We start from the raw sequence: 16387 nt of genomic DNA on the forward strand, positions 1-16387 counted from the left end.
ACTGACAACAGTAATAGTCACAATATTTAATTAACAACAAACTAGACATTTTGAAAGTTTTGACTCTTTCCATCAGGTAATTCTAATCTAAATTTTGACTACAGCACCTGTATTAGTGTCTTACTGAACAATGTCATTATGGTTATGGTGCAATTAGCTGTGGCTGTGAAAGTATATCCAAAGAAGATGAAAGAAGCAGAAAAAGAAATGTACATGTGAAAAATTGTAAAATGAAGGCACATTTTATGCCTGAAGATGCCTACTTAGTTATTAGCATATTTTTACTAACTTGAAAACAAAATACACAAACACCAATAGGATAGAAAAGCATTCACAGTTCCAGGCGAAGAAGACACTTCCACCTCCCTCCAAAGAGTAGTAATGAAGAAATGTAAAGCTTTCTGTCTCTAGTTCTGAATTCATTCCTATCCTTTCTATCTTCTTCTTTTTCTTCTTCCCTTTGACTTAATTCATTATATCAACCTATCGCAAAATGATAAAAGGATTAAAAAAATTGCAACTTCCTTGTTTTCAAGCAAAATAAACTGTTTTAAAAAGTTTAGATGCAACATGAAATATTAAGTAACAAGTCTAACAAACTGAATAATAATAACAATAATACACTATGTGATCAAAAGCATCTAGACACCTGCCTGAAAATGACTTACAAGTTCGTGGTGCCATCCATCGATAATGCTGAAATTCAAAATGGTGTTGGCCCACTTTTAGCCTTGATGACAGCTTCCACTCTCGCAGGCATACGTTCAATCAGGTTCTGGAAGGTTTCTTGGGGAATGGCTACCCATTCTTCACTGAGTGCTGCACTGAGGAGAGGTATCGATGTCGGTGTTCCAAAACATCCCAAAGGTGTTCTATAAGATTCAGGTCAGGATTGTGCAGGCCAGTCCATTATAGGGATATTACTGTCGTGTAACCACAACACCACAGGCCATGCATTACGAACATCATGTTGAAAGATGCAATCGCTTTCTCCAAATTGCTCTTCAACAGTGGGAAGCAAGAAGTGCTTAAAACATCAATGTAGGCCTGTGCTGTGATAGTGCCATGCAAAACAACAAGGTGTGAAATCACCTTCCATTAAAAACACTACCACACCATAACACCACCGCCTCCGAATTTTACTGTCGGCACTACACATGCTGGCAGATGTTCACCGGCCATTCGCCACACCATCACCCTGCCATTGGATAGCCACACTGTGTGCAGTGATTCGTCACTCAACAAAACATTTTTCCAGTGTTCAATCGTCCCATGTTTACACACCTTACACCAAGAGAGGCATTGTTTGGCATTTACCGGCATGATGTATGGCTTACGAGAAGTCGCTCGACCACGAAAGCCAAGTTTTCTCACCTCCTGCCTAACTGTCATAGTACTTGCAGTGGATCCTGATGCAGTTTGGAATTCTGTGTGGTTGTCTGAACAGATGTCTGCCTATTACACATTACGACCCTGTTTAACTGCCAGTGGCCTCTGTCAGTCAACAGATGAGCTGTCTGTACGTTTTTGAGCTGTACGTGTCCCTTCACGTTTCCACTTCACTATCACATTGGAGTGTGGAAAACCGAATCACCTGACCACGTTCGAAGTCCATACGTTCCGCAGAGCGCACTGTTCTGCTCTCTCATGATGTGTAATGACCTCTGAGGTCGCTGACATGGAGTACCTGGCAGCATAATGCACCTAATATAAGAAACTTATGTTTTTGGGGGTGTCCATATACTTTTGATCACAATGTGTATATTTCTGTTATTCGAACGGATTTAAATTTTCTTCCAATAAGGTCTTAGATTTTTGTATTTTTAATCATATGTACAACAAAGATTTTGACAAGAAAGAAATTGTTACCCTTGTGATAGGGCTTCGATGGCCCGTCAGGCAAAATTTTTCAGGTGGCCGTGGAATCCACTCTGTGGGCGATCGTTTCCCCCTCGTAGGAGCTCCTTCAATAAATTCTTTTTCAGCTTCTGACAGTTTTGATTCAAGTTCCATAACCTTTTTCTGTAACCTGATAACTGATGTCCACTTCTTCTCAAGTAGGCCCCCATACTTCCTCTCCACCTCTCCTGGCATGTCCGCTTCTTTCTTGAATGCTTCAAGAGCATCCATATAGCCATTGCTACAGAGGTAGTCTGCAATCGCCTTGTTTCTGAAAAACAGATAGTAAATACATATGATATAGCGACCATTTTTAGTTGTATAGAAAATATTTTAAAAATCCAAAACACAGAATCAATGTGACCCAATAAAATTATTTCTTGTTTAATTTCATGGATACAGATCAAGTGTCATACTGCCTTTTTGGTGCCACAAGAAATAATTTTTACAGTTGAGGAGGGGAAATATATAAAGTTACAGGTATCTACTCGTTATTTGTTATGGGTAGACTACTTTGATGGTACACCTTTTTGTATTATTAAAATGGTTATCAATTGACACATTTTTGAAGTTGATAAGCTAAAATTATATTTTTATTTGACTAATCTGCAGTGAACACTGCACTCAAGGTTTTTTTCATCTCTCATCTCCTCCCTCCCCCTCTTGTGGACACCCATTATACATATCACAAGTTTCTGAAAATCAAAGAAAAATTACACCACAGTAGGTACACTGAAATCTAAAATACATTCTTACAACTGCATTTTTTACATGCTATAACTGCACTGTATCATATAAGGTATGTCTCTAAAGTTCAGTGGATGGTCTCAGAAAATAAAGCGAAAAAGTGTTACACACAAAGAACTTCAAAGTAATCACCACTAGCTACAACACATTTCTGACATCCATTGTAAAGTTGCTGGAAACTGATGGATTCACTGGCAAATAATTGGATATGCTGAAGAACATGATAGATGGCTACCAACTCTGCAGTGGAAACACTGCAACCATCCAAAAACGAGAGCTGTTCAGTATGTCCAACATGAGCGTAAGTGAAGCCAACAAGATTGTCTAACATTGATCCATCGGTATAGACTATTTCTGAGCCCTGAAACTCGCCGGGAAGAGAGACAAATTGTCGACGGAAGGCCTCAGGGAGAACTGAGCTCTTTGACCCTTGCAACAAGTCCAGGCGAAGCTGTGGTCGAGGCATGGACACTGGAGATGAACTAAGTTGTCCCACAAAAAAGAGAAACGTGGTAGATGCAAAGTGTCAAGTTCAGTAAGAAGCAACCAGGCACAGACGACAAGGTGATTCCAGTTCTGGGCCACCATTGTAGGAGATGGGTCACTGTATTAGGGAAAAGGAGATGGTAACTTGGATTGTGAGGCAGAATATGAATGTGGGTTGTGTAACTTGCAAGCAGCAGTTGCCGCCGGAGTAACAATGGAGGAACGCTAGGTTCAAGAAGGCTTTTCACTGAATTCATTCGGAAAGCTCCCATCGTGAGTTTAACTCCACAGTGGTGGATAGGGTCCAACAGATGCAGCACAATCCTGAAACATACACCAGGCTTCCATAGTCAATACGGGGTCGTATGTGGGCTTTGTACAGCTGCGGCAGTGTAGCATGATCAGCACCCAAGTCAGTGTGTTCAGGCATAATAAGATGCCGCCAGCACTTGTCCCTAAACTGATGGAGATGGGGAAGCCAAGTTAAGCAAGCATCTAAGACGAGTCCCAAAAAGCAGTTAGTCTTCACTACATCAAGTGGTTGGTCATGAGGAAACGTTTTGGATGGGGCTGGACAGTACAAAGACGACAGAAGTGCACAATGGAAGTCATGGCTGCCAAAAACTGCAAGCCAAGAGTGAGAGCCCACAACTGCACCTTCCATATGACTCTCTGCAGCCAGCATTCAGCCACATCAATAGAAGAGGAGCAGAACGAAATACAAACATCATCAGCATATAGGAGGGGAGCTACTGAGGACCCTTAATGCTAATGCGAGGCCACTGACAGCAGTTAAATAAAGTGGTACACTCTGGACAGAGCCCTCGAGGACCCTCTTGTTCTTGGGGTGCATTGTGGGACACACTGGCACAAAATCTGAAAGTGCAGAGTGACAAGAAGTTCCGTACAAAAATTGGGGGCGCGCCCTGGAGATCCCACTCACACAGAGTAGTGAGGAGATGGAATCACTAAGTGGTATTTTACCTCTTCATGAGGTAAAAAGAAACAGGAATAAGGTGTCATCACTGCGGAAAAGGCCGATTGAATGGCAAACTTCAGGTGGACCAAATTGTCGATGGTGAAGTGCCCTTGGCGAAAACTTCCCTGGGACGGAGTCAGAAGGCACCGAGACTCAAGGAGCCAACACAACCGTCGGCCACCATAAGTTCAAGCAGCTTGCACAGAGTGTTGGTGAGGCTGGTAGTACAATAGCTATCCACATCTAGCATGTTATTACCGGACTTTAGCACTGGAATGATGATACTTTCCCATTACTGCAAAGGGAATTCGCCACTGTTCCAGATGTTTAAGCATTTGCGAATGGATGCGGTATGGGCCAGGGGATGTGTCAGGACAGTCAAAAAGGGCACTGAGAAATTCCCATTCACTGAAGGAAGCATTATATGGCTCAGGGTGGCGCAGAGCAAATAATAGGTGGTGTCGTTCCGCCCACTGTTTGAGACTACAGAAGGCAGAGTGGTAATCATCTGATGCAGAGGTGTGAGCATAATGCTTTGCGAGACACTTTGCAATTACGTCTGAATTGGCAGATACAGCTCCACGTGTAGAAATTCCATGTACACCTGCACTGGGTCTGATAGCCTCAAAGTCGTTCGATTTTGGTCCAAACCTGGGAAACAGAGGTTCTCCAATGGTGGAGAGGTAGCATTCCCAACACTTCTGCTTCTGATGTTTGATGAACAGGTTGACCTGGGCATAGAACCGTTTGAAGGCAATGAGGTTCTCCTGGGACGGGTGGCGCATTTGATGCCAGAGGGCCTACCTACAGTTTCTAATGGCCACTGCGATTTCTGGTGACCACAAAGGCAGTGACTCCCACCGGGAGCAACCTGAGAAACAAGAAATTGCCAATTCAGCTGCAGCAACAATGGTAGCAGTGATGGTGTGAATCACCTCATCAATGTTGCTGTGCAACGGAGAATCAATAATGGCAGTGGAGGTGAAAGCATTCCAGTCAGCTATTCTATTGATTCCCTCTTCCACCCAATACCTTTCTTTCACCAATCAGAAAATGTGTGACTTCATGTCTAGGTTCCACATGCATACTTGGGAGTTTTCCTCAATGCAGTGTTAGTTATTTCATTGCTGCAAGACCACATTCCTAATGTATTTTACTTCATTACATGCAATGAACTGACAGCTGCAATTGACAGACTGTTCTGCTCAGCTTACACTTTGTAAGTGAATTCTAGTACAAAGACAATTATTATTTGTGAGCACAGATATACTGTTACTCTAATCTTTATTGGGAACTGGAAACTTCTGATGCTGGTTTAGTTTCTAGGGCAGAGGAGTCGGAGGGGTGAGGGGGCAGAGGAGTCGGAGGGGTGAGGGGGCAGAGGAGTCGGAGGGGTGAGGGGGCAGAGGAGTCGGAGGGGTGAGGGGGCAGAGGAGTCGGAGGGGTGAGGGGGCAGAGGAGTCGGAGGGGTGAGGGGGCAGAGGAGTCGGAGGGGTGAGGGGGCAGAGGAGTCGGAGGGGTGAGGGGGCAGAGGAGTCGGAGGGGTGAGGGGGCAGAGGAGTCGGAGGGGTGAGGGGGCAGAGGAGTCGGAGGGGTGAGGGGGCAGAGGAGTCGGAGGGGTGAGGGGGCAGAGGAGTCGGAGGGGTGAGGGGGCAGAGGAGTCGGAGGGGTGAGGGGGCAGAGGAGTCGGAGGGAGAGAGGAGGGGACATTTATGTCACCCTTTTTTAAGAATAGATAGCACTTTGCGTATAGGACACACTAAATTGATTTCTCATTAATGCAGCCACTGCTTTCAATTGAATGACAACCGTCACTGATTTCACTTAAGGGAATAGAAACACGCAACTTCTTGGCGAGTACTTTTATTAAAAATATATATACAAAAATGTCACCACTGCTTCATGTGATGATCCTTTCTTCTGGAGTATCAAAATATTACTTTTATCATATTTGAAGTGATGCACAGGGCATTACAGTATAAACTATATATAAATTGAACCAATAAGGGACATTGGAACACCACAGACCAGATGTATGCCAAATCATTGAAACAAATAATTTAATTCTTCATAAGCAGATTGTGCGAGTATTTGTGATCCCTGCTTTCTTGCAGGAAATACATTTGTCCATACTCGGCAACATTCCTTTAATTACATACAGAGCATCTCAAACCTTTTGGGGCAAATTGAGACAAGTGATACTGGGTCCACAATCTATATACTAATAGGGAACCAATGGGTAGAAAAAACATATTCATTGAATTATGGACATACGCAAGATACACAGCATAACAACATCATAATTGATAGAAACTGTTCGAAGCAATGACCACCGATCTTAATTCAGGTACTGCAATGTCGCATGCAGTTCTGCTGTACTCTTACAGAGATCCCGGGTGTCTACTGCACACTGGAACAATAAGTGGGTTTTCAACAGATTTACACCTCTAACCACCAGACAGACATACTGTACAAAACTTAGCTTATAGCATGTGTGCCAAGAAGTGACCGCATGCTTTGTGGTGCGTTAACCTGAGCCACATGCACACCACTATTCTTCGTGTGTTACTGCATACAGTACATGACACCTAGTCTAAGATGGAAAATTACTCGTCACAAAAATTGGCAGACACTGATTTAATGTACGGTTCGGTAGGATGTAGTACCCATACAGCAGCAGATATGTACATGAATTGCTTTTCAACAGGAATCATAATTAGAAAAAGTTTATCTTCATGGATACAAACAGATGAGACTGTTCACACCACAGAGAGCTGTCCAAGGTTCCTTTTGAAGAGAGAGTGTCGGATAGTGTTGTCAACCACCCAACACAGTAAGAAGCACCTATCAACTTGCCTCTGAAATGCACACTTCGAAGGATAGTGCGGTGAGTACTGATGGAACAGGTATTACAACCCTACCCAAATGATCATTTGCCAACACTTTGGGCGGATTTTGAACCCCACATTCACTTCTGTCAATGGATTATGCTCCGAGGTGTTGCAGTGCTGAACTTCGTATAGTTTGTATTGTTCACAGATGAGGCCTCATTCACCTGTGATGGTGTTCTCAAGAGACGTAAGAGTCACGTCAGGAATAACAACTCTCCTCATGCAAGCCACAGTGGTGACCACCAGCAATGATTTGCTGTCAACAAATCCACAATCATTGTCCAAGATCACGTACTAAGACCTTACCTGCTGCCGCCTCGTTTAACTGGTCCATGTTATCTGGTGTTCCTGCAAGAAATGCTGCTATAGTTGTTTGAGACTGTACTCTTTGCTGTCCACAAAAAGATGTGGTTTCAACACTATGGTGCACCAGCTCACTTTGATATTAAAGTCTTTGAGTGCCTGAACAACACTTAGCCTCCTCATTAGATTGAAAAAGGTGGTGCTGTTCCATGGCCAGCATGATCACGGATCTCACACTCTGGACATTTTCCACTGGAGTTATGTCAAGACACTGGTGTATGATAACCCCTGTAGAAACAGATGAAGAGCTGCTTGCTAGGGTCCAAGCTGCCTGTCTCCTAGTACGACAGGTACCACAGATCTTTGAGAGAGTGCAGCAGAACTTGGTACGCCATTACCATGCATGAATTGAGACTGGTGGTTGTCACTTCAAACAAACACTATGAGCTAAACTGCTGTTATGTGGTGCACACTGTAAAAAATGGTTCAAATGGCTCTGAGCACTATGGGACTTAACTACTGAGGTCATCAGTCCCCTAGAACTTAGAACTACTTAAACCTAACTAATCTAAGGACATCACACCAATCCATGCCTGAGGCAGGATTCGAACCTGCGGCCGTAGCGCTCGTGCGGTTCCAGACTGTAGCGCCTAGAACCGCTTGGCCACCACGGCCGGCCGGTGCACACTGTATGTCCATAGCACAGTAAATATGTCTTCCTTACTACTCGTTCCCTATCTAAATATGATCGGCTGTGGGCCCCCTGTCCCCTGTTTCAATTTGATCCTAAAGGTTTGAAACACCCTGTATATATTGTAATATAATTTGAGGAATTTTTTGCGAATTTAAAGATGATGACAAGACAATGTCATGCATGTAGAACATAACAACTTATAGCCAGCTTCCAAAGCATGAAATATGAAAAATTCTATAAAATCTTCGGCAAAAGTACTTTTTGAGAATAGAATGTAACTGGTTGGATAAAAAGAAATTTACTCATGAAGTGGCAGCAGGAGAAAACACACAAAGTATGATGTTACATATGAAAGCTTTTGGAACCAGTGGCTCTGCTAGAAGGATTGAAGGAGAAGGAAGAGGGATGAAGGAAATGACTAGAGAGGATTAGGGAAAGAGTCAGAGTTAGGAAGAGTCACTTAGAACTCCAGTTCAGTGGAAGCTTACTGGATGGTATGAGAAGTCTTTCGCTCGTCCCATTTGGTAAGTGTCCCCTGCTCCACTAGTCCTTTTCCTTCACCCCTCTTCCTTCCCCTTCAACCTTCTACTAGGAGGGGGAGCCACTGGCTCCTAAAGCTAGCATACTTTTTTTTAAATATGTATGTTGGTCCTCCTCCTGCCACTTGGTGAGTAGGATTTTTTTACCTGTCCAGTCACACTATAAAATATTCAGGATTAACTATGTTTGGACTAAAATATTTACTCCTGTCATTTGAGATTCTGCTTGATTGCAAGACTTTACACCCCTCTCACTTGAAGAAAACAGTGAGTACAGAACTCTAACAGCAATGCGCTGCGTTGAGTATAGCCTCAAGTCGGTGCATGCAAGTGCGGTTTTGCAAAATGGTTTGGGAACATGTACCATACATCTTTACCATGCTGTTGCTTATATTACAACACAAAACTATGCAATGTAACATTTTTCATTTCAAGATGGCGGCTTGCTGTGATGAAGTCACTCGCTTGATGCCCACAGTCTGTCTACTGTGGGGATTTTGCAGGAATAGATGACATTCTGATTTTGTGGTCAGTTTGGTTGTTTTCATTAGATGACCTGCTATGCACATTCTTGTAACAAAGTCAGGATATACAAAGCAAAATTATTTTTGAACCACTGTTTTGTTCAAATATATCTTCACTTATGAAGTAACATACAAAATGGCTGTCATGTCAAGTTTTCAGCTAACTGCGTATCACCTTGTCCATAATTAAGTAAACTGATTAGAGATGTTGCGGATGTTTTTTAACCATACATATCTTTTTGGTGGGTACAGTACAATAAATCACCCTGGCACATTTGATATGGAACTATCTCCTGCATTCAAGCAAAGTCAATTGACTGTATGCAGAGAACCGAATCAAGGATGATCAATCTGTTTAACGAGAGGACCTTCCTAAGTGTTTTTAAGAAAGAACAACTCAATTTTTTTAAAGGGGCTTGTTATTATCCGCTACCATGATTCCAAATACGATATGTGGATGCAGAATCCTATCCCACACATCCACAACATCTGAAAGTGATGTGTAAAGCTATCCAAGGTGTTGGGAGATTGACTGTAGAACTGCCATGGGAGAAGATGAATCTTAAAGTGCAGACTGAATTTGAAGTTGGTCATGGTACCCAAGAGCTGTGGACAAGAGGACCGCCTTTAATACTTTTACAAAAGCAATGAAGAAAGAGTGCTTTGTTACAAATCGTTTTACTGTTTCTCAAAATACTGGGATTTAATACTTACACACTTGCATTCAAACCAATTACAGGAAAATTTGCCGCACTTTGAGTTGGTACGCCTGCAATATATGGTTCTGTAAGGATTCGGCAGCTTCTTGAGGTTAGAAATCTTTGTCCATGCATTTTGTTCTTTACCGTAACACAATAAAATGAAGTCATTGGGTGATAAACCACATGCACACAAGCAATGAGACATTAATTTCATGGTTTTGTCCATGCTGTGTGGCGTGCTATGTGACTGCTGGTATTGTTATGAAGACTAATGATTCAATGTTTTCGGTTCATTGCTCTTGAGTTCATCTATGACAAAGGGAAAACAAATTATTTATCTAACATTTAGTGTTTCGTGTTTCTTTTTCGATTTTCTGAAGCAATGGTCGCAACATATCCTGTGTAACCAAACACAAACGCGACCATTTTCTCGGAACAGCTTCGCAAATAATTCACGTTTGTAGATTTCAGTTCACCATCTAATACCCAAACCATCAAATATTGTTTTGCTTTCCAGCTCGCATGAATACGTCCCAAGTTTTGTCTCCTCACTGTAGACAGATTTTGCCTTTCTTCGTCAAGTTTTTTTAGTGTTTCCTTACAAGAAATGATCTTTGGTCAAACTGTGCAGAATCCGTCAGAAACTGCCCCTTTTCACAGCCAAATGTCTTTGCAAAAATCTAATATACTGAAGTTATCAATACCCAATACGTCTAAGGGTGCGTCTATCTAGTGGTACGTCATAGTCAATCCTTTTCAGCCACGGAATCAAATGGTAAGCTATGCTGAATTCAGTGTCGTAATGGATGCCAAAATAAGCATTTGCAAGCCTAATACAAAGGTGGAAGGGATGCAGAGCAGGTAGAAAATTTGCAGCTTTTTCGCTGGAAAGGGGTACATTAACACATACACCAAGAATTTAGTGATGTAATGTCAAAGTTGTATGTCCGACTATTCCTGCCTCATAATTTAAGCAACACACAGAATTTGCCAAAGGCTAGAGAGACCAAGAGTCTTGTCCCAGAATGGTAGAGTGCACACAGACCTATCAAATACAAAAATTTCATTCCACGAGTCTGATCACAACGTCCACATCTACTTTAGAGGCTACATCCTATCTCACATGATTTCTTTCTTCCGAAATACAAAGGCAACCACACAAGAGCTGCCTGCCTGCTTGCTTACAGAGTGTCCTTGTAAACAATTCAAAGGAACATATTGTGTACCCTTGGTTCAAAGAGTACATGATGCAAAACTAATTTACATTACTTACTTTAATCTGCCCTAGTGAACCTACATATCCAATGCCACACTAAGAATCTACAAAACTTGTTTTCTTGCATTTACGTAGTCAAAGCAAATAATATAATACCTTTACATCTATGTGACTACTCTGTAAAGTACACTTAAATGCCTGCCAGACCACCTTCACACTAACTTCTATTATTCCACTCTCTTATCATGCGGAACATACGAATACCCATACCCTTCTGTGGGAGCTCTGATTTCCCTTATTTTGATGATCGTTTCTCCCTAGATAGGTCGGCATCAACAAAATATTTTTGCATTCAGGGGAGGAAGTTGGTGACAAAATTTCGCGAAAAGATCCCGCTGCATCGAGAAATGCCTGTGTTAATAATGCCCAGCCCAATCCTGTATCATAACCGTGACACCCTCTCCTCTATTTCTCGACAATACAAAACGTGCTGTCTTTCTTTGAACTTCCTCTATGTACTCCGTTCATATTTGGTAAGAACCTTGCACCGCAAAGTAGTACTGCAAAAGAGACCAGTCAAGCACAGTGTAGTACAAGGAATCAACGGCAGTAGCACAAGTGATTGTCAGACTCGCCTTCTATGCTCAAGAAACTTATTTGTTAACAAGCAGTTTTGTGGACAATATATACGATTTGAAAAATATGCCAAGCTTCCACATACACTGACATAAGAAACCAAACACCAAAAAATAATTACTGCAGAGTAATGAAATTCCGGGAATAAATTTGTCCAGGTAACAGTTAAGTGATGAACACTGCAATATAAGAAGTTAATGTATGCGCAAGATAAGCCAATGCCAATGTGAAATTCTGGTACATTAATAACCAGTGTAACCACCAGAAAGTCAATTGCAAGCACATGCCATGCAATGTGCTGCACAACTGCCGGATGTCAGTTTGTGGGATGGAGCTCCATCCCTGTTCCTGTTGCTCTTGGTCGGCCAATGCACGGACGGTTCATGCTGGTTGTAGATGATGCTGGAGTAGTTGTCCAAGGATGTCTCGTATATGCTGGATTGGAGATGGATCTAGTAATCAAGCAGGCTAAGGGACATAATGACACCTTGTAGAACATAATGGATTACAACAGCGGTACGTGGGTGAGAGAGTATGCTGGAAAACACCATCTGGAATACTGTTCATGAAAGGCAGCACAACATGTTGAATCACCAGATTGACGTACAAATTTGCAGTCAGTGTGCATGAGATAATCACGAAAGTGCTCCTGCTATCTCACCCCAACCCATAACTTGCATGTGTAGGCCCAGCAGACATACATGTTGGCTGCAGGCCCTCAACTGGTCTCCTCCTAACCAACACACTGGCATCGAGGCAGAGCTTGCCCTCCAACGAGCTCCCGCTTGACACCACTGAAGCGCAAATGGTGGTGGTTTGGGATCAGTGGAGTGCATGCTAGAGTGCATCTGGCTCGGAGCTGTCCTTGAAGCAATCGATTTGTAACAGTTTGTTGTGTCACTGTAGTGGCAACTTCTGTCCAAACTGCTCCTACAGATGCAATACAATGCGCCACAGTCATACGCCAAACACGATGGTCTTCACTCTCGGTAGTGCCACGTGGCCATCCGGAGCCCAGTCTGCTTGCGACCGTACCTGCTCATGATCACTGCTGCCAGAAATCTTGTACAGTAACTACACTCTTGCCAAAACTTTCTGCAATACCACAGAAGGAGCATCGGCTTCTCGTAGCCCTATTACATGACCTCATTCGAACTAAGTGAGATGTTGATATTGACGTCTTTGTCGCCTTAACGACATTCTTGATTAACATGAATTCACCACATCCAATCTCGAAGGCATCTAACGTCCACGACCTTTACAGCGTGTATTTATAGCAAACATGATTTGCATGCTCATAGTGGCGCTACTAGCATCACTCTTACTTATGCTAATGGCGCGAATTTGAGATGTAGAAACAAGCTTACCAATTTTCATTTATGTCGCACAACTGCTTATTATTGTTGCGATATTTTTTCGCCAGTGTATTAAGAATTTGATTATTTTTAACATTAAAATTTATTAATTTCCTTCCGTCCCTCAATCGAGTGGGGCAAGAAAACAATTTCGTCGACGGGTACTGACAATCACGTGTGGAACTGTACTTTGTGGTACAATGGGCAGGCCCTCTATGGACATCCTCTGAGGACATACAATATTAAGAGTAAATACGTTTCTACTTGCGCCATCTATTGCCATCAATTACATAACACGTAGAAAGGTGATTGCATGCAATGCCTGCCGGTTCAGATTTAAGTTCAAGATGGAGCATGACGCAACTTTTAGCAGAATATCAACATGAAGAACACGGACGAAACTTGACGCAACAACAGCGCACAACTATGTACCAACGCGCAAATTTACTATACATGACCTGAAGTTTAAAAGGAAAGGGAAATTAAGGGCATTTCCTGTCATTTAAGCATTAATGCATAAAAAAATTATGGGCTTACAAAACTCCAAGTACTTTTTGAGAACGCTGGGCCCTTAGATGTGGCGCGCCTCGACAAATCGAAGCAGTGCACTCCGAGGGTCGAGGCTGCCCGCGGTGTCGGATCGATAGGCACGCCGCGACGCCTTGACGTCACTCGCCTGGTCGATAAGCGTCCGCCGACTGAAGCTTAAGGTGGCTCGCTAGGCGCTGCCGAACACATCGCTGAAAGCTTGTTCGCAGATTTCTCAATGGGCAAGAAACAGCCTAACGTTTTTAATAACTGACAATGATACTATACAAACTCAATGACTAACGAATATTTTTTGGACTACAGATATAAATCACTGAATGGGCATTACATGCTTCATTCATTTACAAATCGCATGGACTACGTTACCCGGGACCAAGACAACGACGAAAATTTCGGTTTTGGGATTTTTTTAATAGTACAATACGGAGACTTTCCTCTTTGAAATGGCATTTCTATTTGGTATTTAGGTTATTTCTAACTATTTTTAATTATTATTTTTTAATTATACCTACAGGTTTCTCACATGTTCTCTAAAAATAAAGAGGTCTCTAACACTTTTCTGTGATTTCACAAGTAATATATCTGGATCAGTTTTCACAGTTTGTCTACAGGCAATTCTTTCCTTTTCAGATAGCGTAGCTCAAGAATAAAACAACCAAAATTGATGGAATAACAACATAATATCTTCGTTGTTGCATTTTGAACTTTACTTTTGGTGCAGGACAAAATATGGTAAGGTTCAATTGTCGCATTTTCAAAGAAAAATACTTCCAGTAAAGTACATAACGAACAGAATGACAGTTTTGTGATAATGAGGGCAATGCTACTAGCAGTAGAGATACTGTGTGTGAGAAGGGTTCACAGAAGCTTCATGGATCTGAAAAGCATAATTTCAGTTTAAATCACGCTATGTACGTTTTCATTCTGATTACGTGTGCGACTATGACGGCATTTCTTCGATAACACAGAGACAGACACTGAAAACTGGCTTTGTAATGTACACGATGCTTTTGGTGCCTTGTGCTTATGTGTATACGATAAACATTCTTTTAGGCTTGAGCTCTAACGTATTTGCATAGAGTACGTCCAAGGGGACAAAACACTGTGCAAAGTTCGAGATTTGTAGACAGAGCACATTATACTCTATGCTTTGTAGAATACCGTATCACACACAGCTAGTTAACTGTCTTATGCTCCGGAAAACACATGATCAACTCTTAGAGAATAGGGAATCTTCGGAGGAAACAGGCGCTAACCTGTAGCAAAACTGTTGACAGAGTACAATGCTGAATTACGCTTAAGTGTTTCGGAACACACGGTTAGAAGTGGGGCTCCACAGTAGTCGACCGTTACATGTTCCTATGTAGACCGAATGATATCGTCAATAGCACGGGATCATCGAGATTGGACCGTGTTTCAATGTCGCCTGGTCGGATGAACTGCGTTTCTCATTACAGCAGTTCGGTAGGCGTCCTCATACGACCTCATTGAGGCGAACAGCTGCTTGAAACATTCAGCGCGCCTCGGACGCACACCGGTGATTATGCTATGGGTGCCATTCACATAGGCTTCCCTGAGACCGGTCATAATAATCTAAGGCACCACGACAGCTCTGGACTACATGAAATCATTGCGGGCCACCTGCATACCCTCATGCTTTGTTTTCCCCGAGGGCAACGGCATCTTCCAGCACGATAATTGCTGTCCGTGTACCAAAGGCAAAACCGTGCTGCAGTTGTTAGAGGAACATTATAATGAACTCACGTTCATGTCTTGGGCAGCAAATTCGCCTAATTTGAATACGATGGATCATATAAGGCACGTTGTTGACCGCCATCTCCGCATTCACAAACCACCAGCACGTAATTTACGGGAGTTGTATAACATACGCGTAGACATCTGGTACGAAATCCATGTTACGAACAGTCGCTGCTGTACTGTCCTAAATGTAGCTCAACAAGCTACGATATTTTGGCACACCAGTGTATATGTGAAGCAAGAGGTGGAAATCATAATCGAGATTTCTATGTATTATTGAATATTTTTAATGCCCTTCGTCTCTATCAAGATTGAGTTACACAGCATCGTCCCAATCAGCACATAGATTTGCAGCTAACAGATGTGGTGTGCACTTGCTTCCAAGAGAGAACAAGTTAAAGCCTGAAAAAGGAATACTTAAGAAGACTAATTCTTTAATCGCAGCTACAGGTGAGACACTGTTTCCCAGTCAGTTTGGACAGTTTCAGCTTGAAAGCCCCCCCCCCCCCCCCTCTCTCTCTCTCTCTCTCTCTCTCTCTCTCTCTCTCTCTCTCTCTCTCTCTCTCTCTCTCTCTCTCTGTGTGTGTGTGTGTGTGTGTGTGTGTGTGTGTGTGTGTGTGTGTGTGTTTTCGTGGTTGCCTTCTGGTTTACAAAACCCCACTTGCCCACGTCTTATTCTTACATGGATGAAAGGCAAAAACTAGCGCTGATATTTTTCCTAGAGTGTGGTGACAAATATAGAACCTCTAACAGTGAAGTGCTGTCGTTTTTGTAACAGTTCCTGTATCATCACAAAACGAGATTTTTTATCTCCTCCTGTGGCCAGTTATAGTTTTCAATGACGTTTCTGGTTTGGCCGTGTAGACGAGATAGTGCCAGCCACTCATCCTTGATTAATTTATAAACAAATGAAAACAATGTATATGGGACTAACCTATGACTTGTCAAAGCCACGAATTAACTAAATCCATTCTAATATAGCAAATGTTAAAAAAACGTTACCCATCTATGGCTTTTGAAATAAATGGGCAAAGCCAATTTTGTCACTGCTGAATTACTGTATGGGTGAGGCTCCTTCAGTGCTATGACGAGCAATATACGCAAGTAGCG

General features: G+C 42.4%; 1 protein-coding gene across 1 annotated transcript in view; it reads right to left on the reverse strand.

Annotated features, from left to right (window-relative positions):
- The window catches only part of LOC126272653 (lissencephaly-1 homolog), a 179194-nt gene that overhangs the window by 20680 nt on the left and 142127 nt on the right, over window positions 1–16387 (reverse strand). Inside the window, exon 3 of the mRNA XM_049975660.1 lies at window positions 1870–2170. Within this exon, the coding sequence (XP_049831617.1) occupies window positions 1870–2170 (301 nt within the window). The remainder of the gene's footprint in view (window positions 1–1869; window positions 2171–16387) is intronic.

The sequence above is a fragment of the Schistocerca gregaria genome, chromosome 1 (assembly GCF_023897955.1).
Source record: "Schistocerca gregaria isolate iqSchGreg1 chromosome 1, iqSchGreg1.2, whole genome shotgun sequence".
NCBI classification, from domain to species: domain Eukaryota; kingdom Metazoa; phylum Arthropoda; class Insecta; order Orthoptera; family Acrididae; genus Schistocerca; species Schistocerca gregaria.